Source organism: Phalacrocorax aristotelis, chromosome 3 (genome assembly GCF_949628215.1).
Source record: "Phalacrocorax aristotelis chromosome 3, bGulAri2.1, whole genome shotgun sequence".
In the NCBI taxonomy this organism is placed as follows: Eukaryota; Metazoa; Chordata; class Aves; order Suliformes; family Phalacrocoracidae; genus Phalacrocorax; species Phalacrocorax aristotelis.
Genome location: NC_134278.1, coordinates 125,322,441 through 125,345,682, shown reverse-complemented (window position 1 = coordinate 125,345,682; position 23,242 = coordinate 125,322,441). Strand labels below are relative to the sequence as shown.

At 41.1% G+C, this 23,242-nt stretch overlaps 1 protein-coding gene across 2 annotated transcripts in view; it reads left to right on the top strand.

Annotated features, from left to right (window-relative positions):
* The first annotated feature begins 6,030 nt into the window (after nucleotides 1-6,030).
* Nucleotides 6,031-23,242, top strand: part of SLC35F3 (solute carrier family 35 member F3) — a 200,211-nt gene continuing 182,999 nt past the window's right edge. For both annotated transcript variants that reach the window (XM_075089474.1, XM_075089476.1), the window contains exons 1-2: nucleotides 6,031-6,395; nucleotides 6,657-6,886. In XM_075089474.1, the coding sequence (XP_074945575.1) occupies nucleotides 6,343-6,395; nucleotides 6,657-6,886 (283 nt within the window). In that variant the 5' untranslated portion in view covers nucleotides 6,031-6,342. The remainder of the gene's footprint in view (nucleotides 6,396-6,656; nucleotides 6,887-23,242) is intronic.

Sequence of the window (23,242 nt, the reverse complement as noted above, 5' to 3'; positions counted from 1 at the left end):
GCCTTTGTACCTAGCTTCCCAATCAGCATGCACAGCAAAATCAAGCTCAATGCACTGAATAACCCAAGGAGAAGCCATATTATTTAACATATTGTTCTGTACAGTAAGCAGCTCTAGCATGAATGGGCCGGGGAAAGTCTGGACAGTTCAGCACTACAGCTTTTGCAAGGTCATCTTCTCCTGACTCAACCTTTAAGAAAATGATTTAAAAGCTTTCTGACTTTCCTCAGCAAATGCCCTTTGGCAGGATTAAACTGCACTGCTGCCAATCCAGCTCAATACCAAGCATGTTAATGAGGTGTCTTGGCCTTTTTATTAATTCTACAAGCAGGGTAGTCCATTCAGCAGTGACTGAGAAAGTTTAATCAAATAATCTCATTGTTCCAAATTTATCACCACAATAAAAGAATCTACTAAAGAATAATAGAAGATGAAAGAACTCATTTTTTAATGCTATATCATTTTATACTAAGAAGCAGTGCAGCCTTGAGGCTCACAGTAGTGCCAACATCTGCCCCTGTGTGGGTATAGAGTGTATAGGCACGTTCCTGTCTACAGGAGGGACCTGCACAGTACCTCTGCAAATTGTCTGCCTGACATTCTTGCTGTTACTTTCACTACAAATTTATACTATTAACAGATTTTTTTTTTTTTAATGAAGTCTTTTAATTTCAAAAAAGAACTGGGAAAAAAAGTGCAGTGAGATACTGTCTTTATCTATGATATGATGAAATATATCCATTGTAGGTGACAAAAGGTGAAGAGAGGACACCTTTTTGTATATTGTGGGGAGAAGCGGGGTCTGTGTTGGTGTAGCAGAATATTTGTAGTAGCTTCCAAAATTATTTCCAGAAGATTTGGAAATATAAGTGTGGTTAACTTATGAATAGGATTCAAAAGGCATGCGTGGAAGTAAGTGGCTATGCCCCACACTATGGAACCACATGGCAAAAGTGTTGTGCTCCTGCACCTCCTATGCTCCCAGATCAGAAACCCAGCTGTGGGATTTTTAATGTTTCAGGCACAGGAGCAGCTTCAAACAGCTACAGTAAAAATTGCCTCTCAATTCAGCCTCCAAGTGTTCCTTTCTCTGCAGAAATTTCTCCTGACAAGAAAGCTGCACAGTCTAAGGCTAGTGAGATATTTTCTGTATCAAAAAAAAATGTCAGCTTTAAAAACCACCTTCAAAACTAAAAAAACAAAAGTTTATCTGAAGGGTGAGAACTACTAGATTTTTCTTGGGGCTAGCACACCTTCCAGATAAGTGACTTTAAACATAATATGAATGTTGTGCTCTGTTTCACTAAAGCAATTGCCTTCCCTGAGCACAAATCCATTAAAAGTTTTCTTTCAAGTTCTCTCCAGAGTCCTTAATTCTCTCCACTTATCTTTGTGGCTATTGTTTGCTTTCTTTTTATTTATTTTTTTTCTTTTTTTCTTTTTTTTTTTCCATTCTTGTGGGTTTTCACAGGCTAGCCAGGGTAGATAGCTGTTGCTATGATTTGGTCTTTTTCTTATTCCTTGATGGTTTGACTTGCCTCTCAGCCAAACCCATGTGAAAAGGACAAACTAGGAATGATACACAGACAAATACAGAGAATTTGCAAGACCAGTATCTAGTCTTTCCTTAACCTTTGTTTTGTAGCCCATTAAATTACTCGAAATGGCAGAACACGAAGGGGTACTAAGGCTATGCGTAACACAGATAGACTTTAGGATTCAAGTCTCTGGTATTTCTTAAAATATGGGATATTGAAGAGGTCTGCTGCTCTGTTCTGTATTTTCTGTCACTGACACCTGGGAAGAGAGGCAACAGCAGCGCTCATACACCACCAAGATGCGATGAGATGTCTCAAATTATTTTTTTTCCTGTACTACTTGTCTAACAGTGGATAGCAAAACAACGAATAGGCCTATTTTCAATTCCAAATACAAGGGACTTCTATCTTCCACTGCATCTGGCAAAGAAGAAACTGAACGGTTTATATTCAACAGCTTCAAAGAGCAGATTAAAGCCAGCTTTCTATGAGGCAGAATACCTGCCAGGACCCGGGCCACTGACGCTATGTCCCTTCCTGACTACAACAGGCAGCTACGTCACGATTTTCAGAAGTTTCCAGTTGCTTTCGGCAAGGAGTCGTGTTGGAAATTCCGATGCTTGGTGTTGCCTGTGCTTTGGGGGTCTCAGAACAATGCGGGAGCTTACATGAAAAATGCGCTGCAACTTGCCTTAAATTCGTCCAGCTGGGCTTTCAAGCACAGTCTCTCTCTCTCCTTGAGAGAGCAAGTGTGAGTCTGTTGCAGGTGTCTGGACGGATTTTTTTTTTTTTTGCTTATTATTCGATCTTGCATTCGGCCATTCTCTGCCAGCTCTATCCATTTTTCTTGGTTCTCTGTGTTTATTTATACCATTTAAAGATGGTACTAAATATTTTACAACATGAATGCAAGCAAAATTATCCAGGATGGACTAGAAATTTTCTAGCTATGTATTTTTTGGTTGCTGATTCACAATATTTTGGGTGTGAAATAGATTATGTTCAAAGCTGCACTTCGGTCCAGTCTGAAAAGCACACTAAAATTAGTCCCGCAGATTCAGCTGGAGCCACTTTGGATATACGGTAGCATTATATTCCTGCGGATGTCAAATTTGACCCCAGCTAGAGAAAATTAATAGTTTTGCCCTACAAGAATTTCCATATATTATATAGGACTTATGTATATCGTATTTCTGTCTAACACCCAAAAACCCTTGGGGCGGAAACATCTGATTAATGGTTTGGGTTATATACCTTCAGTGCTAAGCATAAAAATACTAAGAAGCCAGAACATACATCAGCAATAGAAGATTCAGTTAGAAAAGTACTTGCTTAAGGCGGGAGTTGGGTCGTCTCCTAAAGACTCTGAGTTACTATGGGTGATTTTTTTATGAACTGGGGAAGAGGGAACATGTTAATGTCACGCTGTAATTTCTGCAGTTGTGAGTAGTTTGTTGTCCAATGAAATACCTTTGCTACTCTCACTGTATTCTTAAATGTAAAATCCTTATCTTGGGAGGGTGGGAGAAATAAAAAACACCCTCACTTACCTTTCTCATGAAATGAGTAATATTTTGAGGAGTGTAAACTTCCATCCCAGAGAAACTTTTGGCAAGTCAGTATTGATGGGAGGTGAAAATAAATACTCTTTAAATTATATTTTCCTCTGACATGGCATCACATTGTAGACAACATAATGCTAATATATCTTAATGGCTGTGCCTTTTAAGAGCTGACTATCAGTCAAGCATATAATTTCATGTTGTCTGGAAAAAAAAAAAGATGTCTCTAACAGGACAGAATAAGTCACCACATTCTGGAATAAGTACTAATTGTTCCCTTGCTATAGTGCTCTGCCATTTAAAAAAAAAAATACTGTTCCCCAACTATTCTGTGCTTGGATGATTTGTAGGTGTTTTATTAAAGTAATGCACTAGTAAGAGGTTCAGAAAAGCAGTTTATAGTGGCTCCAGCTTGGTGTTGTGTACCGTGCTAGGTGGCTCCAAACTAAACTGACTCAAACCCTGCTTTTCCTTAAATAGGTACATACTGTTTAGCAAATGTTTTCTTTTTAACTCATTCCTTACTCTTGGCAGCACTGTTCGTATACTTACAGTACTTTTGCCTTCCTCATATTCAAACACTTAAGTTGCTCCATAAACCTACACATTCTAAATAATGTGGGATCCCATACTTTATGGCATTGGACATTAAAAGATATTGTCATGTTTCAGTTTTAGGTACAATGTTTGAACATAATTAAAATAATATACACAATAATTTTTACTTGTATGTCTCCAGCTGCTGCTACTTTTTACAAAGAAACATCATTTACAGCAAGGTTTGATGAGATCCTATATTGATGTTGCCTCTTACTATGATTTTGAAATATCATCTTTATTAAACATTTCAGTGAACTTCAAAATATTCACATTTTTTTTTTCCTCTCACAAGATTCATGCTCACTTCAAGTTTGCCAGCACTGCCACCCAGGCTGTCCAAAGTCGCTTGCCTGCATGACAGGAGAAAGTATTAACACCCATCTGTCATTTAATTTACACCTTAAAATGACAGCAGCTGGGAAAGAATAAAACAGCAGAAAAACAATCTTTATTGGACAGAGGAATGAGATGGTTCTGGCATATTAAAGTGGAGGTTTGTGTACCAGGGCCTCTGACTTCCACAGCCCCTCTCGGGGGCTACAGAAAACGGGCAACTAAATGCTTCAGTGATGGAGGCAAAATTTCTCGCAGGGCTGACCAGGCCCCCACTACTCTGCACCAGCCCATGCTGAGAGGCCGGTGAGTGCTCAGCAGGTGTCACTACTTGGCCAGTCAACAATGTCGCTTGCTTGGTTGTTGGAGCCTTTGTTTGCTCTGAGACTTAGAACTTTATACTAACTGTTTTCTCATGCCAGTGTGAATTAGTCCTGTACTGAGCACAGCCAGCCCAGATTTACATTTCTGGACCTGCATGTTATTTTCAGTATAGTCTGAGAATCTCATACCTATAATATGGAGGAATTTGACGCTAGATACATGCAGTACTACAGGCAATTCTTAGATGAAATCCTATCCTTGTCCATCACTTAAAGCCGGAGAGAGCGTGGGCTGTGCATACAGAACCATGCCAGACTTCGGAGGCCTGACTGAAGTGTTTGTGTTCATGCCTGTTATCACTACTCCTGCCCTGAAGAGACTTAAATCAAACCAGTAATCAGTATCTGTAGATTTAGTAAGCATTGTGTTTTTCTTCTCTCATCTTAACCTAAATAATCTTTCTGCATTAGTTTGTGTACCTTGCAAGGAGCTCCTTGCACTTTGCAGGTAGGCAGCGTCAAACGCCAGTTGCTCTCTGCTTGCGCTGCTGGACAGCTGCTCTTCACCTGCATTGCGTTTGGGAAGTGGCCTCCACAGCCACAGACATTTTCATGGGCTCAAAATAAGGGTTGCATGGGTAATGAAATAAATTTAGTGCATTATTTAATACATGTGTATTTAAGAAGACAATTAGCTTGGCTTTCATCTACTTCAGAGTTTTTACTTTCTCTGTCTGCTAATGGTGCATTCATCCTGTAACGTTACCTTCAGTGATAGTGAATGGTTGCATTTCGCTTATACCAGCTTGCTTCCACGTTCAATACCTCGGTGTTGTAATGTTCCAGGTAAACTGAGCTGACGCAGGGTGAAAGGGATCAATCTTTTCTCCTTGGCCTTCATTATTTTTTTCCCCGAGACCCTTACACAAAAAATTCTTTAACTTCAACTGTCTTTATTTGCAGGTGATCAAATTTTGTCTATTATCAGATTTTTTTTTTTTGTGAATGAAGTGTTTGTATAAGATATGCACTTATGCTCACACATTTATTTAAGCTTAACTGTATGTCTCCCACTCAGGCAGTGTGTTTAAAACAATGTTGCGTGATAAAAGCTCGGGTGCGCGTGGTGCTGCTTCAGCAATTGTGGGGAAATGGGGAGGGGGCTCGGGCCCGGTCACTCCAGCACCGCCACGGCGAGGCTTGCCGCCCACACCCCGCCTTAGCCCTAGTTCGGGCTTAGTGAAGAGAGGCACCCCTCCGCCTTGGGGCGCGGGGGGCTGCGGCCCACCCCCTCACCCGCGGGCGCCCTTTCTGCCGGGGTGGCCGGCAGCCGCCCCACGCAGGCCGGCTCCGCTCGCCGCGGGGGCGCGGCCCACGCGCGCCCCGGCTCCCTCGCTCCTTCCTAACGGAGGCCGGGCGGGAAGACGCGTTTCACCCCCTCGGGGCGGCGGCCGCCCCCGCCTCGCACCCCGGCGCCCCACGGCTCGGCTCCATCAGCGAGAGGTGCGGGAGGAGCGCGGGAGCGGTCACCGGGCGCCCCGCGGCCGCCCCTCGCTCCGCTCCTCGACCGGGAGGGCGCCGGTGTGCCGGCCCGGCCCGGCCCGGCCTCCCCTCACGGCCGCCCGCCAGGGGGCGAGAGGCACGGGCGGTTGGCGGCGGCGGGGCCGCGGGGCTCCCCCTGCTGGCGGCCGGCGGCGACGCGCGGGGTGGGGGGCGAGGAGCGCGCCCTGCCCTGCCCGGCCCCCGCCGCCGGCGCTCCGCAGGCGGCAGCGGCGGTCGGTCTGTCTGTCTGTCCGTCCGTCCGTGTGGTGTGTGCCTGCCTGCCTCCTCCGCCGGGGTCCAGCGCCAGCCCGGGGACCGTCTGCCGCTGGGGCCACCGCCTCCCCGCTCCCTCCCCTCCTTCCCGCCTCTCACCCGGCCGGTGAGCGCCGCCGGCTCGCCCCGCCGTGAAGTCTGGGCGCCCCCCAGCCATCGCTGCTGCTCCCCATGGGGATCCGGGAGTTCCCCAACGGCTCCACGAGGGGCAAAGCCACCACCCTGTAAGTACCGCCGGGGAGGGCAGGGAGGGACGGGACGGGACGGGACGGGACCCCACCCCACGTCACCTCACCTCAGCCGGCGGCGGCGCCGCCCGCCCCCGGGGGTCGCTCCGGCGGAGGGCGGCGAGGAAAGTTTGCGGTGCGGCGGACGCCGGGGCCGCTCACCTGCCGGCGGAGGTCCCGCCGCCCGCCGCCGACTTCGCCCGGGGCCGGCGGGGTGGGGGGGCGGCCCCGCTGACGCCCCTCTCCCCCGGCCCCCAGCGGCATGCGGCGCTCCCCCGATGTCAGCCCCCGGCGGCTGTCCGACATCAGCCCGCAGCTGCGGCAGCTGAAGTACCTGGTGGTGGACGAGGCCATCAAAGAGGACTTGAAGTGGTCCCGCTCCGTGGAGGACCTCACCAGCGCTTCCGTGGGGCTGACCTCCATCGAGGAGCGGATCCTCCGCATCACCGGCTACTACGGCTACCAGCCCTGGGCCGCCAGCTACAAACGTGAGTCCCCGGCACGGCCGGGCGTGGGGCGGCGAGGAGGGGGACGAGCACCGGGGCTGTGCGTGGGGGCCACCACGGCCCAGAGCCCGCCGGTGAGCGCGGGTTCGAGGGGCCGATCGCTTTACCCGCGGGGAAAAACTCGCCCCGTGGAAGCGCTCTCACTCTCCGCGAAGAATTCCGTGCCCGTGTTGCGTTAGTCCTTCGGCAGTGGCTGGCTCACGGGAGCGGAGTGCTACGAAGCACGACAGCTAAATGCTGCTAGGAAAATAGGTCAAATATTTGTCTTAATGTTGCAGGCGTGCTTGGTGATGCTGACTACCGCGTTTGTGACAGCTGTGTAAAAACCCTAGTGCACCCGTGCACGTACCGTTTTCCCAAGTAATACGGTATCGGTCTGTTGTTTTGGGGGTCTGTCAGATTTTCACAGCACTTGATCTGATTGTTATGCCTTTTTCTATGCCAAGTGGAACTGTTTCTTCCATATGCCTGCACTTAAGAAACATCCTATGATATCAGGATGAAGAGAGACACTGCTGTAATCCTCCACATACATGATTTACAAAGGAAGCGAGACCTTGAGTGGTTGTAATACATCAACTAGTATTTTTGCATGTAACGCTTTACTTCTTGCCCATCTTTCATCACCATGATGGCAATTGCATGGATTAACAAGTTCTGAGAATAATTTACCAATTAACTGAAGTCATAAAAATATTTTGGTTGTCTTAATGTCACTTGTAACATCACAGGGCTTTTTGTTGTAAAAAGGATTCTGCTGTAACAGAAATCATGGCTTTCCTGGGAAGACTGGCTCTGATAAAGTGATTGTTTTCATGTTGTACTTTCCTAAGTATTAAGTGTAAACGTTCTGAAATGTTTACTCGTGGATTATCAGTTTGGCACTGTGCTTAATAATGGAAGAGAACGATACAAGAAAGCATGGTACACAGTACTAGCTCAGTTTTTCTGTGAGGAAGAACCACTCCAGGCTGTCTGATAATAGGACTTTACTAATAAATATTCTAAGACTTTTTCTGTAAGATCCTTTTATTTTTTGTGATTGTGATTATGACAGAAATATCCAATACTTGCTACTTTACTCACAGGGACTATGGGATTTCTCTAAGAGCAATTCTATTGCCTGGATTGGGACAATTCTTGAGAGTAAAGCTTATTCAGGTCAGTTTTCAGGATCAGATCGCATGCTGATGCCAGACTGAGTTGGATGTTAGTGCTTCTATCTGACGGAGTACTAACAGTCCAGCTGAAGTCACACTGAGCTGCTATGGTTGAACCTTCTGAAATAATAAGGGATATGCTGGCTCCTCAGTTGTAACTTATTTGTTGAAATTTATCCCTGTGTCTGCAAAAGTTTAATTGCAAGTCTGAGCCTGCTATTCTAGTTAGATTTTCTCTCGTAACTCGTTCCAAATAACAAAATTACATACTTGAGTTGTAACGGTGGGGGATAAATATACAAAGTGTCTGAGTTTCATAGATGCATGTCTAAAAATAAGAGGTTATGTGAAGTCGTTGCCAATTTAAAACCTGAGTTGCTAGGAATGTAGGACATGCAGAAGAAAAGACCCATCTCTCTAGCTGGTATAATACGGCATGGCTGAAGCAGAGCTGTGTTGATCTGCATCAGCTGAATAGCTGACTGAATACATGTAAATGGGGTAGATCATCAAAAGTGGGAAGTCAACTTTGTAACAGCTACTTTGGAAGCTCTTGGAATGCTGCTTCAAGCTGGGTGTATGTCCGGTTTTGGGATGTGGACTTTCCTTGTGACTTTCCAGTTAGAAGGCTTAATTGGCACCAGAACTGTGAACAAACTATTTTTACTACATTCAAATTGCACCCTGGGTACTTTTTGTTTTCTTATTGTGCATGATTGTAGACTTTTAGGTGCTGTTGGCACTATGAGTATAATTATGGAATGCAATAATAATGAACCTGCTTTCTGGAAAATAAGTCTCTAATCTAGTCTGATCTAAATTTGGTCTATCTTTCTCAGTGACAGTCTTTTTATTGTAACAAAATCACCTGTAGGGCAAGACAGATCTGTTTTTTCCACACTGGAGTATATTCCTCTCATACATCATTTAGACTGTTTATTTATATATATGTGTGTATAGAATTGTTTGAGGCATTCAGAAAGCTTTTGCTAGTTTTCTTTAACAAACTCCATGAGGGAAATGACCAGAGACAATGAGAGATAGTGTTTCCATGACCCCAAAACTTGCTTGGAGACTAGTTTTGTTGTGGTAAAAATCTAACCATTTAAAACATACTGGGATGACTGAAGGTTACATAGCAATTCCAGTATTTAATGTATTTATAACTTAGAGGGGGGGGAAGAAGCGGAAATCTGTTGAAGACACAAAGTGACATGGATTGGACAGAACAAGAAAGAACTTGTTGTTTGACTAGGCAGACCTGACCCAGCCAGGTGAATAGCCCAAATGTCAACAAATGACATTCAGTTGTCACAAACAGAAGCCTCATGTTTCCTGAAAACGCTAAAATTACCTGCAGAATTTCACATCATTGCATCAGCTGGTGAGAGGGAATAGTTTGGGACTGTGCACAGCTCAGGGAAGACCTCTGCTGTTTGACTGCGCTTGCAAACCAGATCTTAGGAACTGGAACAACACAACATACGTGTTACGATGCCTTCAGAGAATTTATTGGTACAGCCTAGTGAAACACTGTGTAATATTGGTTATCTTGTCTCAAAAAAGATTTCAGAAGGCTCTGAGATGAGTAAGGAGACAGAGTACAGACGATCTATAGAGTGTCTCAAGAGTTGTGGCTGTTTATCTTAAAGAGATTGAAACAAAAGCATGGCAAGTACTGACACACATTGCTCAGGCAGATAGAGTTTTTCTTCTTACTGTGTCATAAGAGAAAAACTGGTGGACAGTCAATGAAGCGAAAAGCCATCAATTAAAAATGGGTGGAAAAAGAAATAATTTTAAAGAAAACTTGTTCTTGAGATTGAGAATTCAAGGGCTTCTAATTGATAGCAGTGACAAGATCTAGAATGGTAATCAGTTGGGGAAAATATTGGAGAGAATGTTAAACTTCATGACTCAGGATTCAAATTAGCCCCTCTTAGGCTGGGAGGGGGCTACTTCTTGAGGGTTTCTTGCGCTTTCCTCTCACATCTGCCCACCTTCGGAAAGAGGATAGGAGTGTGTCCTGATCCAATCTGGCAGTTCTTATTTTTCTGAAATTCTCAGTATTGATTTTCAGGCTAACTAATTATGTGAATAACTGCTCTCCAGTCTAAATCAAATATTCATATTTTTCCCATGGGGACTATTTTGCGGCATCTGGTTTGACTTCTCAAACGCAAAGGCAGAGGGGAAGAAACACACGTAAGATGCAGTCAGATCATAGAATCATACTCTGATGCAGCTACATCAATAACAGAACTCAATATTTGTGAAATCCTAGTTATTATCAACAAGAGGTATTTTAATTGACTTTTAAAGTGTTTTAATTAACACATGGGGATGAAAGAATATAATTAAAAAAACCCCAAAACATCACAAAATTTGTAGATCCCAGTGACAGCCTTTTTGTTTTAAGGAGATCAAACCATAGTTAGGGCTGTATTAGCAGTGCTATTCTCTTCCGTGGAGGTTAAGTAAATTACCGTGATTTCTGCCTCTAAAAGTCTGTGAATTCAATTTAATAGCAGAGACAAGTCTGGAAGTGAACAGCCGTATTATAAGTTTCCATTTTGCACCATTATCAGGTTTCTAAATATTTTTAGAAGTATAGTCGCTAGGAGCTTTTCTGTACTTGAGAAATACAGGTGTCACTGAACTCCTGAACTCTCTTGCTGGGGACCTGTCTATTGTCTATGGAAGACTTGTCCATTTTTATTATTGTAGCAATTGGCAGGGCGCTTGTTTGCACCTGAAATGTGCCCTGCTAGCACCTTTGCCAAACATTCATTTTTCTCTACATTAACCAGGTCTATTTTGTGGTGATTATGTGATTAGTATTTTAAATACATTCACGTGGGCTTGAGCCAGCTATCCCTATTTTGCAATCTTTGCCTCTTCCTACAGATCACCCACTTCTACTCCTTGTTTAAGATTAGGGTCTTTCTTCTAAAGCAGGGACGTTCAAGCATCCCTGGCATGTGTTCCTAAATACAGACTTGTAATGGACAAATCAGGGTTATATGGGTCCCTCCCTCCTTTTAGATGTCCAAGAGTCTACGTGGCCTCCCACTTCTATTTACTCACCCTCTTTGTGTGCTTACAGGTGTTACTCTGCTTGAGGAAACAGTATTAAGAGAATAGTATGTACTTTTAACTCCTCTCAGTTCTGTTAGGAAGGAATTGACCACACTCTGTGGTTCATGGCTTATGAACATACATTTCTATGAGACTTTGACCTTATGAATAATTCCAGGTTGTTCCAGTGACATCTTTTAAGTGCCATGCTCTTGTTGATGTGAAAGGGAAAGATTGTGTCCAGTAACTGAAGTTCTCTGGCTTTGCACCTCCATGCTACTATAAATATTATTTTCTATTTTTAATGTTTCTTCATAGTTATTTCAACAATAACAAAATAAACCATACAGTTTTAATGCCCAGAATTTCAGCATAGTACTCATCCAGCATGTAGCACAGTAGGTCTTGGCCTGGATTTAAATGACCTGTATTCAAATGCTGTTGATACCGTAAGTCAGCAAATACAAGAACTCTCTAAAACAGTTTGTAGTTTTAGACTATCGCCAATATAAGTAACATACTGGAACACATGGCTTATAAATATCCTGAACATTGCTCAGAAAGCATAATTGTCTGAGTATGAAAATGCTCCAGTTACTGAACTTTGATAGCCTGGGTAGATAGGTAGTAGTTTAGTGTTGGTTTTAGCTAATTAAAAGTATGAGAATTGTACCCTTTTAAATACGGGCGTATCAGTTACACAGCTAAAGACCAATGTTTCCAGCTGATCTTCAGTGTTCCCCCTTGTGATCTGCTTTTCCTGTGCTGTTGGACGCTGTAACTTTCATGCTTGCTAAAAGCAAACCCAGTGGGGATATGAATCAGGATAAAAATATTAATGCTTGAAATCTGTGCAAATACTGGTTTTGTGTTTATACATCTGAGTGAGAATTTAACTTATTTTTTGAGGTGATATACAGGAATCTTCATAAGTTCAAAGACAGAAGTTGGAGTATTGTTTTTTTCTGGGGAAAGCCATTTTGAGGCCAGCTGTAAGCGATTCATTTAAAACTGATTACTTGCTTTCCAATACATAAATAGTGAATGTAATTCTCTTATAACTAATGCAAGACTTAGTGGTATTGTTCATGTTGATGTTCCTGAGGTCAAATGATTATCTGAGAATCTCGCTTTTCAGGTGAAAACATGGAGTAACCTCTAGATGTCTTTGGGAGAGAAACTTGGATAGCTGCCCCATGGTCAACCTACAGATCAACCCCCCTGCCACTCCCCAAAGCTTAGAAGACAAGTAAAAATATATGCTTTATCTCTCTCTTTTTTTTTTTTTTTTTTTTTTTTTTTTTTTAAAAGCTAGGCTTATGCGGTCTGAGGCCTGATTCTTTTTTTTTCCTAATGCTCTTCATTGACAGTACTAACGTAAGTAATTGTTAAGCTAGCAAGAAAAGCTAAGGAAACATTGTCACTCCTACAGGTGAAAGAAAGCAATGGTAATGAGTTGCACTGCAAATTTAAAAGTACTGTAGCATTGTGGTTTCAAATGCCTGCTATAGTTTTCCGCTGCACGCTAAACCTACATGTGGTTATTCACAAACCAGGAGTGTTACTGATATGCACACAACAGCTCACACAAAACCTCCTAAAGCCGTTTCCCCATATGTATACTACTCATTGTAACTGAGAATAACTGTCCCCAGAGACAGCTTCTTAAAATATTTCAAAGACCTCCTCATAAGCCTGCAGTGGATGTCCCAGAATATTACAGGAGATGTTTCCCTTTGGGAGGAGAACCCATGGGCCGCCACGGGCTTTAACTCTTTGGGTGGTCTTACAACTGAGAATGAGCATGGAGTAGCACAGTCTGGCCACGTGAGATGGGGCAGTGGAGGACAGGTGATGAATACCAAGCAGCTGCAAAGATACCACATGAATATTTAAAGAAAAAGGGAGACTGAAATATTGCCAGCCTTTCAGAAGTTTCGTTTTCAAGACTATTCAAATGGAGAAGAGACATGAGTGTCCTTTGGCTTTTTTCAGGTGGTAAGAAAAGTATTTTTTGGCCAATGCTAAGCAGAAAACTGGTTCCTGTTACAATATAGAGCTTCATTAATCACAAAATTTGTTTTAAATTGCTTGCTGGCAAGCCAAGCAAATTGTAATTTATACTGGTTTGCTAAACACTTTGAATTGTTTAGTGAATGTCTAGTAAATGGTAAGTGTTTAGTGAACATATAGTAACTTGTTTACTAAACAATTTTAATTGTATAGCATAAAGTAACCACCACTTTCAACTATGCAGCTGCATAAATATTTTCTGTCTTGTATCTAATTTTCACAGAGAAGAAACTGAAAATTACCACCTACAAAAAGACCCCTCTTTTTTTGTTTGTTTGTTGCTTAATTTATTTGGTTGTTTTCAACCTTTTTTTTTCAGTGCAGCTTTAATTACATGTCATCTGCAGAATGGCATTTATGCAAAGTAGTCCGTGGGACAGCAATTAGGGTCTGTTGGCTTCCAGCATTCATTTTCTACCCTTACCAAATGTTATCATTGAATGTTGTTATTTTGGTAGAATATACCACTGAAGTCTCCATCATGAAAACCTACTACTAAAGCTAGTTGTACATCTTTGTAAAGTTAGGGTGCGTGTTAGCAGTTTTGAATAGTGTTATCTGTCAATGAGTCATTTGAGACTCCTTTCACTGGTGAACTGTGTTTTTTTAAAACAGAAATGTGAACACGTTCACTAACCGATGTGTTTAATCCATAAAAATGGATTGATGCTAAAAGCACAAACTACTCGGTATTGATATGGAACAATGAGGGAGCAAGCTAATTTATTAAAAAATAATTTGGAGACTACCAAGAATTATGAACAAATGTTTGTTTTTGGAAATGTCTTTACTGGAGGCCCTTCCTTCATCAGGGGAGATTTCTGTAATAGTTCTGGAGTGTACTGTGTGGTGTATGTTTGCAACTTAAATCGATGATTTATTTAATAAAAGGCATTAATTGCGTAAGATAATGGCATTGGAATTTGACTGCAAAGTCTGTGCTGGTCTACAGTAATATCCGATACTGTAACTGAAGCGTTACTGAAACAGAAAGCCAAAGACTCTTGGTCCCAGATGTTTGTCTCTCTTAAAATTGCTTAGTGCATCACCAGTGATGCTTATTAGCCTTATAGCTAATTTTGCCAGGTTCTGGCTCACATCGGGGCTGTCTTCAAGGGCAGCTTTTGTGCCTTAATTGCTCTTTAGTATAATGACATGGTTGTGTTTCATATTGCTGATGTAAATCAGAAGCTGCTGATAATTGCTGTCATTTACTTGAGGTCATATAAGCCTCAGGATAAGGAAAGGGATGGAAAAGTTACATAAAGGCAACTTTACCCCTTTAGCAGTGTAGTTCTGGCCCTCTCTTTGTTTTGGAAGCTGAAGCCACTACTCTCCACTATTGCTAGTGAATGATGAATACTCTGAGAACAGTAATACAATGAGCATTTATGCTTGGAGAAATTTATCTGAAGATCATGGTTCCTACCTAGGAAGTAGCTAGCCTTCATGCAATGTATCTTGTAGAGCATGCTTCCCTGAGGACCTTTGACTCTCTGAATGTCTTTACTTGGCACACATTATTTCATTCCTCGGCACATCTGTGTAAGAAAAAAGATGCTGTGATTGCATGTAGGGCCATAGAAAATGATTTGCTTTATGAGCCCCTCCATGAAACATGTCCTAGATAAGAGGGATGCAGGGGTGGTATTCCCTGATTTAATTTTCTTTGAACTTTGGCAAGCTTGTGCTGCATTTGGCGAGCTCCCGTTATAAAAAAGATCATTTAAGTGGTTTCAGACACCTTTGTTCTCTCTTGAACTTGAGGGTCTCATGAAGTTCATTTTTGTATCAAAGCTGCCTTATTTTGCCTCCCGTCATTTTGTTTCCATGAGTATATCTGGCCAACAGAAGAACCAGTCTTTTTTTGAGAGCTGGAAAGCTATTCCAGTAGTGTAGGAACGTTAGGTGGTCTAACATTTAGAAAAATAAAGGTGACTTCACATAGCCAACAGGAAATATTAAGTCAGCAAGCCAGCCATATGAGGCAATGGAAACTGACCTGGTAACTTCTCAGTTGTGGATCTTTCTTCCTTTCAGCAACAAGACATTTATAATGTAAATAAATATGTTTAGGTTTGATTTTCAGAGGTTAGTTAAAGAGAAGAAATTAAAAAATAATGTAAAAGTAGAAAAAGGCAGGCAAGAAAAAACCCTCCAAAAATCAGTTGAGCCATGGAAAATGTCTGTAATAAACATTAGGTGTTCAGAACAATTTCAAATTGGCTAAGAGGAGTGAAAAAGGACAGAAAAGGCTTTTTTCCTACAGATTTGACCTCCTGATACTTCTACATCGTGTGTTGTGAATAGGAGGATCCTCTATTGTTCAGGACTTACGTTTCAGCTAAGTCTTACATACATTACAAGTGTATTCTTTGGGCCTGAATTTGGGAGCTCCGGTTTCATGCAAGCCAGACATTATGCCCAGACATGGTGAATTATGTTGCATCAGGAGTACAAAAACAATTGAGGCTGTCTCTGTAGTCACGGGAATGGCAGGTACGTCTTGACATGACAGTGAATATAAGCCCACATTTAATTAGTATAGTAGGTATATTGTGGGACTTCTGCACGGAGCCATATGAACTTTCTCCCAATATATATGGAGTAAAGCCTTTTTTCAAGATTCTCTTTTTCAGTCTGGGAAAATCACAGAATGGCAGGGGTTGGAAGGGACCTCCGGAGATCATCTCGTCTAACCCCCCTGCTTGAGCAGGCACACCCAGAGCAGGGGGCACAGGAACGCGTCCAGGCGGGGTTTGAATGTCTCCAGGGAAGGGACTCCACAGCCTCCCTGGGCAGCCTGTGCCCCTGCTCTGGCGCCTTCACAGGAAAGAAGTTTTTTCTCATATTGAGGTGGAACTTCCTGAGTTCCAACTTTTGTGCCCATCGCCCCTTGTCCTGTCATTGGGCACTATTGAAAAGAGCCTAGTCCCATCGTCCTGACACCCACCCTTTAGATATTTATAAGTATTGATGAGATCCCCCCTCAGTCTTCTCTTCTCCAGGCTGAACAAACCCAGGTCTCTCAGCCTTTCCTCATAAGGGAGATGCTCCAGTCCCCTGATCATCTTGGCAGTGATGATATGTGAGTTGGAAAGAAAACTAGATTAACATGGAGGAATAGAGCCCCTCTACGCACGACTTCAGGGATTTCAGGAGGCTATCCGACCCCTGGATGGTTTTTCCAGCTTGCCAGGTTATTCTGGGAGGAACGTGAGGAGTGCATAAAGACATCTTAAATCACCGCATTCCCACAGTTGGCTTGTAAGACTTCTGAAGATCCTCTTAGAGGGTGAAGCATAGAATTTAACCTCTGGTTCCTCATAAAATTACTTCCTAGTTTTTGGGAAGTATTAGTTAATAAACAACTTATTTGCCTTTTTTAATTAAAGACAGAAAGAAAATGTAATATCCTTTGCTATTTTAAACTTTACACCTTAGAAATGTGTAGTTCAATATCTGTAGGAAATTCTTTGTCTTTTGCAAGTAATGAAGTTAACAGGTAGAGACCTCTGTGTGCATTCTGACTTCATACAGGGTGAGAATTAGTTTTGTGTTTTATAATATTTCTCCAAACGGAAATAAAAATGGGCAGTAAATCATGGAACCATGAACGAATATATTCTTTGTAGAGGAATTAATGGACAAGAAATTGGTCTTGAATCTTGTACTGGGAGTAAAAGTGTTACTGGGAGTACAAGTGTTACTGGGAGTAATACGTTGGACCTTCTGTTTCTAGTATGTGCGTAGTAGAAATTGAATCTCACTGGAAATAGTTCTGGCAAACAGTATTAAGCATTCTGTATTCATTGCTAAAAAACTCAGAAAATGAAGAGACTTTTGCATGGCATCTGTATAGGAATCTTTGCTATTAATATTACTTTAAAATGGCATTCATATACCAGACGGTGTTTTCTTTCTGCACGTCAAATTCTTTTACATCCTACAATAACTCTTTTTTTAAAAGCACAATATCTCTTTTCTACATAATAAAAATACATTGGAAGTAGGAATGATATCAGAACCTCCAGAGTGTAAACCTAGACTCTCTTATGACTCCCCAGGTACTTTTCATTTCTTTATGAAATTGTTGCACAAAGGAAGTTGGAAAATGTGCCTCCAGTAGAGCACTTCTGGCTCAAAGTAATGTATTATTCAGCTCTGCACTTGTACTAATATTGCAAATACGAGAGAATTAGAAAAGCTGTTGGGATTAATTCCTGACTCCAAGTCCATGGCACTTTTGTCACTAATTTCAGTCAAGCCAGGTTTCACCCATCAGGCTTAAGCCTTTGAGTTTGCTGTTTAAGCAGGCTTCCTGCTTTATATGCTGAACATCTGTTCCTAAGGCAACAGCATCCAATTACACCTACCCATACATGGTCTTTATTATATGTTCCTAAGCTCTATTGAGGAGCTCTGTTTAAATTATAGAATAATTATTTCTTTTAATAGATGTGCAGTTTTAATTTTCTTTCATCTTGAACTTGATATTTAATTAGTACTTAATACCTTGTGCCAACATGGGCAGAAAGCATCTACAGAAATTGAGAAAAGACCATACTTTCTTCCCATTGCCTAGAAAGCTGACTGCCCAGAGCCTAAGTGCTGAAAGGAGAAAGAACATATATACAGTCATTTGTAGTTTTAGGTTAGGAGTTAAGGACTGAGACCTCTAACAGGACGTGCTGTAGAGGCCCTAGGACAGGAGGAGAAGGTCCTCCTAAAGGTCTGTTACCAACAGAAAGTTCCTGTTTCCCTAAGCCCCTACCCCTTTGTTTATGCTAAATGATAGATCATTGTTTGTGTCTTTCCATTTCAGGTGAGAACAAAGAATCCCGCTATGCTAGTGTGGGCAACAGTGAAGGGGTCTGAGGCAGGAGCCTTTTAAAAGAAAACAGAAAGGCATTCTAGTTCATCATTTGTATAAACTGTAAGTTGGAAGCCAGATAGGCTTTGATAGCCCTAACTCAGTCAGCTGAGGAGTAAGAGCATATAAAACCAGGCCTCTTTACAAGTGTAGACAAAGGACAGGGTGCTGTGAGATAGAATTACAGTGTTCCTGGAGGAATTTGAAATGCTATAGGTAACAAAATGTTGCACCTGCAGCTTTGTTTTTTTGTTTATTGTTGAACTATTCCACCACAAAAACATACGAGTAATCTACAGGATGTAGCTTGGAGAAACTCCTAGGTAAAGTTTAAAATTCATATAATGAAGCTGGTTGATTGGGTTAGTGCATTACCCTCTTATCTCTTTATTTCCAAAGACTGAAATCATTCAGTATTTGCCTTGGTAAAACTCCAACAGAAGCCAGGAGGAATGTTGCCCGACTAAAACCAGCAACAAATGGTGTGGAGGAATACTATGGTCCTGAAGGGAAGTGAGGGTTCTGGCCTAGCCGTGGCTGTAATGGGTCTGTGAAAGCTGTGCACTTTGGCTGGCTTGGACGCTCATGAACCTCCAGAGAATCCCAGGAGTAAAGTAGCCGAAGTATTTTTACAAACACAACGTGCTATCCGAAGGCCAGTCTCTTTTCCTATTCTTCTGCACTTTTCAAATGGAAGTGCAGGGTGGCTGGAGCTGGTCCCAGCTTCCAGCTGAGAGCATTCCTCTTGTATCTGTTGATGTAAACATGTATAGTAAATTCACTTCCAGCTAAGAGCATTCCCCTTTTAAATGTCTAGTGAATTCCTTTGTTTGCTTCATTTTGTTTCCTTGAAGAAGGCAATTAGACTGTAGGTATTTGTGATCCACCAATTATTATAAGAAAATTATCCTTTATTTATGCTAGGTGAGGACAGCCTGAGAGCAATGAAAACTGCCTTTATCTGGTTCAAAACAGGAAGAGGTAAAACAATCTCAAATGTTGAGACAATCTGGATCTTGAAACACGTATTTGGAGGGGGATTGTAGAACTTTAGCCAAAGTTGCATGCCCAGCTGTAGGAACTTTACTGGAGGGATAAGAGGCATCTAAATCAAGAGATTTAATATTGGTTAATGCATTGGATATTTACTGCTCTAGCTGAATTACTGTGCATCGAGGAATAATTGGAAGGCACAAAGATATCAACACAGTGCAGAAAGGCTTCTTTCACTTGAGATGTATAGCTCTCAGCTAGCACAAGGTTAAACCAGTTGCACTGTAATCTGCTTTGTGCAACAGCAGCTGATTTTACTAAAAGAAAATTGATTAAATAAATCTGAGCTCAGTCTTGAAGCTGGAGAATTTCTCTGAAAATAACCAACCTTGCCAGTCCTGATCTTTCTTACTTCTTTGTTGCTGTTGATTTATTTCTAATACGTGGAATTATTCTGTCATCTCATAAGGATGGTTTCATTAGACTTTATTTTTTCTAGAGTTAAAATTAGAGAAATTCTCAACCATTGCCTACTTTAAATGATATTTCTCAAATAATTTTGCATTTATAAGCTTTTGGGACTAACTAATAAATGAATTTTAAACCTTATATTAGATACTATAAGGTAATGCCCCAAGCCTGTCAGTGTTGAGAAGGCAGTTGGGCAATGCCCTTAACATGCTTTAAATTTTGGTCAGCCCTGAAATGTCCAGAAAGTTGGACTAGATGATCGCTGTAGGTCCCTTCCAGCTGAAACTATTCTATTCTACTCTTCATCTCCTTCATAAATTTTATTATGTTAATGTTACACCATTAAAATATTAAGGACCTTATCCAGTAACAAAAATAATAACTGAAAATACCCATGGGTGTAAGTACAGGGTCATGCATCTGTTTTATATTTGAAAGATAGGTCTTCATGTTTTTGGTTCAGTTAAATAACAAGGGAGATATATTACCTTGGAGATACTGAGCTCCAAGGAAATGTCTCTGCAACTATTTGATACACAAGCTTCAAGCCCACAAAATTATATATGTGTGACTTAAGCTGCGCAGCAGCTGTGCAACTAAAATTACTCATTTGTATATATTAGCTTTTAGGATGTTAATTATTTGTATTGCCCCAAATAGCTGGTTTCTACTGACTGTGAATGTAATTGTTTAAAAAATATTCTTTACAACATCAAATATAATTTTTGTTTGTCTGTGCTAATTATAGCAATCCAGAAGATTTAATCATTGCTGTTATATATATATATATACAGTAAGTCAATTTATGTGTGAATAAACCAAATAATTTTTCTGTGCAAACAGAAATAATTCCATTCAGTGTCAAAATGCTTCAGTTCTCTTAATCATTTTGTTCTTTCCAACATAAAAAATGATCTGTGTTTTAATTATTTTCATTATTCTGATCTTGTCTTTTTTTCCAGAATGTAATATAATCCAAAGTAATTCACATGTACTGAGCAATTAAGTTTGACACAATAGTCTGTGTGTAAGGAAAAATCCTTGTGAAAGGTTTTCTTTGCAGTTGATTTAATGCAAATTTAAAACGTGTAAAGAACATATACAAATGTATAAATTGGCATTTTGATGAACAGTATATTTGAGAAAAATACATTTCTCCTGGTAATTTTTCTGAGTGAGGAATTAAACATTATAGCACCATGTTGTGAAATTAAGTCTCTGATAACTTGTTTGCAAGAAGCACTGTTTCCTTAAGCATAAAACCCTCTTCAAACCAAGTACGTCATTCATTTTATTTAAATTCGTTCTCTGTTGGTTTAAGTGGAGTAAAGTACTACTTAACCAGCAGAAACTTGTAGAATACAGCTTAAAATAAGTAGCCTGAAAAAGACAAATAAAGACAATTATCACTTCTAGTGTTTGGGGAAAACAGCATTAAAATTTCAGATATTTAGCTGAAAAAAAAAAAAATTCAGATTCCCTGATTCCCAAATGCAGCACTTGCCAAGAAACTGTAGTTACCAAGTTATTTGTGATCAAATTTAACTCTGGGTCAGTTTTTTTTGAAAAATGAAAAATTTTGGCACATGCTAGTCTTATATAGACTTGTAGACTATAAGAGACTAATAGTCTCTTACATAGAACACAAATCTTCGTGTTCTATATAATCCTCACTTAAGGGACTGTCATCTTTAAGGAGCTTCTAGTAACCACACTTGATTTGCAAGTGATTGTCTATGATTTGAGGAAGTGGAATTGGGGGAGAGGAAAGAAATTAATCTTAGCTACTGGGAGATGAGTCAAGTGGGAAGTTGTACTGTTGCTTTCTGTTCTTTATGTGCTGCTCTGTTTTCTTGGGTGCTAGATTTATCCACTTCACTTTGAAAGTGAAGGGTAAGGGAGGGTTCTGTGATGAAAATGATGCAGAAGTTTGGACAGAGACTACCAGGAACATCAGGACTCTATAGAGCTTTTTTTTTTTTTTTTTTCTTCCTAAAAGACAAGCCACTTCACTGATGTGATTGATGTACAGTTGCAAGTCCTCTGTGGATATGTTAGCGGATTGTCATATACAACTCCAGGCAAATAAGAATCAGTCTTCCTAATGGAATTGTGCTGCAGTGTGGCTTGCGTAGCCATCTAACGGCCTTCCTGGTGTATACTTTGGCAAGGAGAGGAAATCAGCAAAAGCAAGAAAAGGAAGGGTACCAGTTTTTATTCTTAGATCAAACACACCAGTTTATCAGCATTTCAGATAATAAGTGCCAGCAGCAGCATCCTGGAAAGCTAGAAATTACTTATTCAATTAAGCTTCTATTACCTAGACTAATTTTCAAGTTCTGCATGGTTGGGTGGAAGACTGAGACCCCCAAAAGTTTTGGTGAGTCTAAGCTCAATTAACTTCAGTGAGAGTTAGATGCTCAGTTTGCACCTTAGATTCATCCTACTGCCTTGGTCTTCATTTTCTTGTTAGCTGAGTTTCTCTAAGATGTAGCCTGGGATTTGTGACTACCCTCTTCTTCTGAGAGGGACTTTGTTGCCTGGTTTAGCAGCACATTTGATCCCTAGCTTGTAGGTCATTCTTTCACCCCATGTCCTCAACTTCTTCATTTCTGTTATCTCTACCCCATTAGCCACTTCACCTGTCTTTGCTCTGAACTGCTGATGAATTTTTTCCCCTCATCTATTTAGGTTTCTCATCTGTTGCCTTTAGGTCTCATTCTTGCTTCTGATAGCCAGCTGCACTACTAGCTGCAGTACTAGTCATGGATAGATAAAGAACAGACCTAAAAGGAAAAGAGACTCAGAAAGACTAACCCTTGGCACTGATACGCTAAAAAGAAAATCTGCAAACATGTTCTGAATTTTCTATAGAAAGCCCAGAGAGAAAAGGTGCTGAGTGCCAGAACAACAGTTCTCAAAGCAGTTTGGGGGAAATGGCAAGCGGGGAGGCTGGGAAATCGTGAGTTATAACAGTTAATGTTAACATTTAAAAGGAGTGAAGGTAGCTTTGTAAATGACAAAGGGTGTTTCAAATCAGTATCAAGGTAAAAGCCAGATTTGGTTTTATGCTTTAGGACAGGATTTGTACAACTCTTGAGCATCAGTGCAAATATTATGAATATAAAGTAGTATCTGTCCTGCAGAGGAATATATTTCCCAATCTGTCTGTGTGCAGTCAGTGATCTCTAAGAATGAAACATTAGTAAATGACATTGAAGCCCTCTGCTTCCTCTAAGCCAGCATTTTCCGAAGAGCCTGGGTGAGTTGTTTGGCCTTCCCTTAAAGCTCCTGACAGTGAAATGAGAGAGGTGATTTCGCAAAGCTAATGTCACATAACTCAGTAACTGAGTTCTGGTTTTGATAGTTATGAAGTACTGGAGTATCCATATACATGTATGTTTTGGCAGTAACAGAACATCAGGGATAAAATATGGAAATATAAGGAAAACATTCTGAAACAATTTAGTAAAATAAAAATACAAAGCAAAATAAAACACACAGTAAAAAAGATTGTTATGGAAGTGTAAGAGTATGTGGGTGAGAATGCCATATGGAGCATTGGATTGCAGGCAGCCGAATTCACATCTGATGTGAGTTCTGTGAAAACTTGTAAGGAAATAAATAGTATGAGAAAGACATTGAAGAACAGCAAAGGCATAGCAGAGGTCATGAAAGCATCAAACAGGT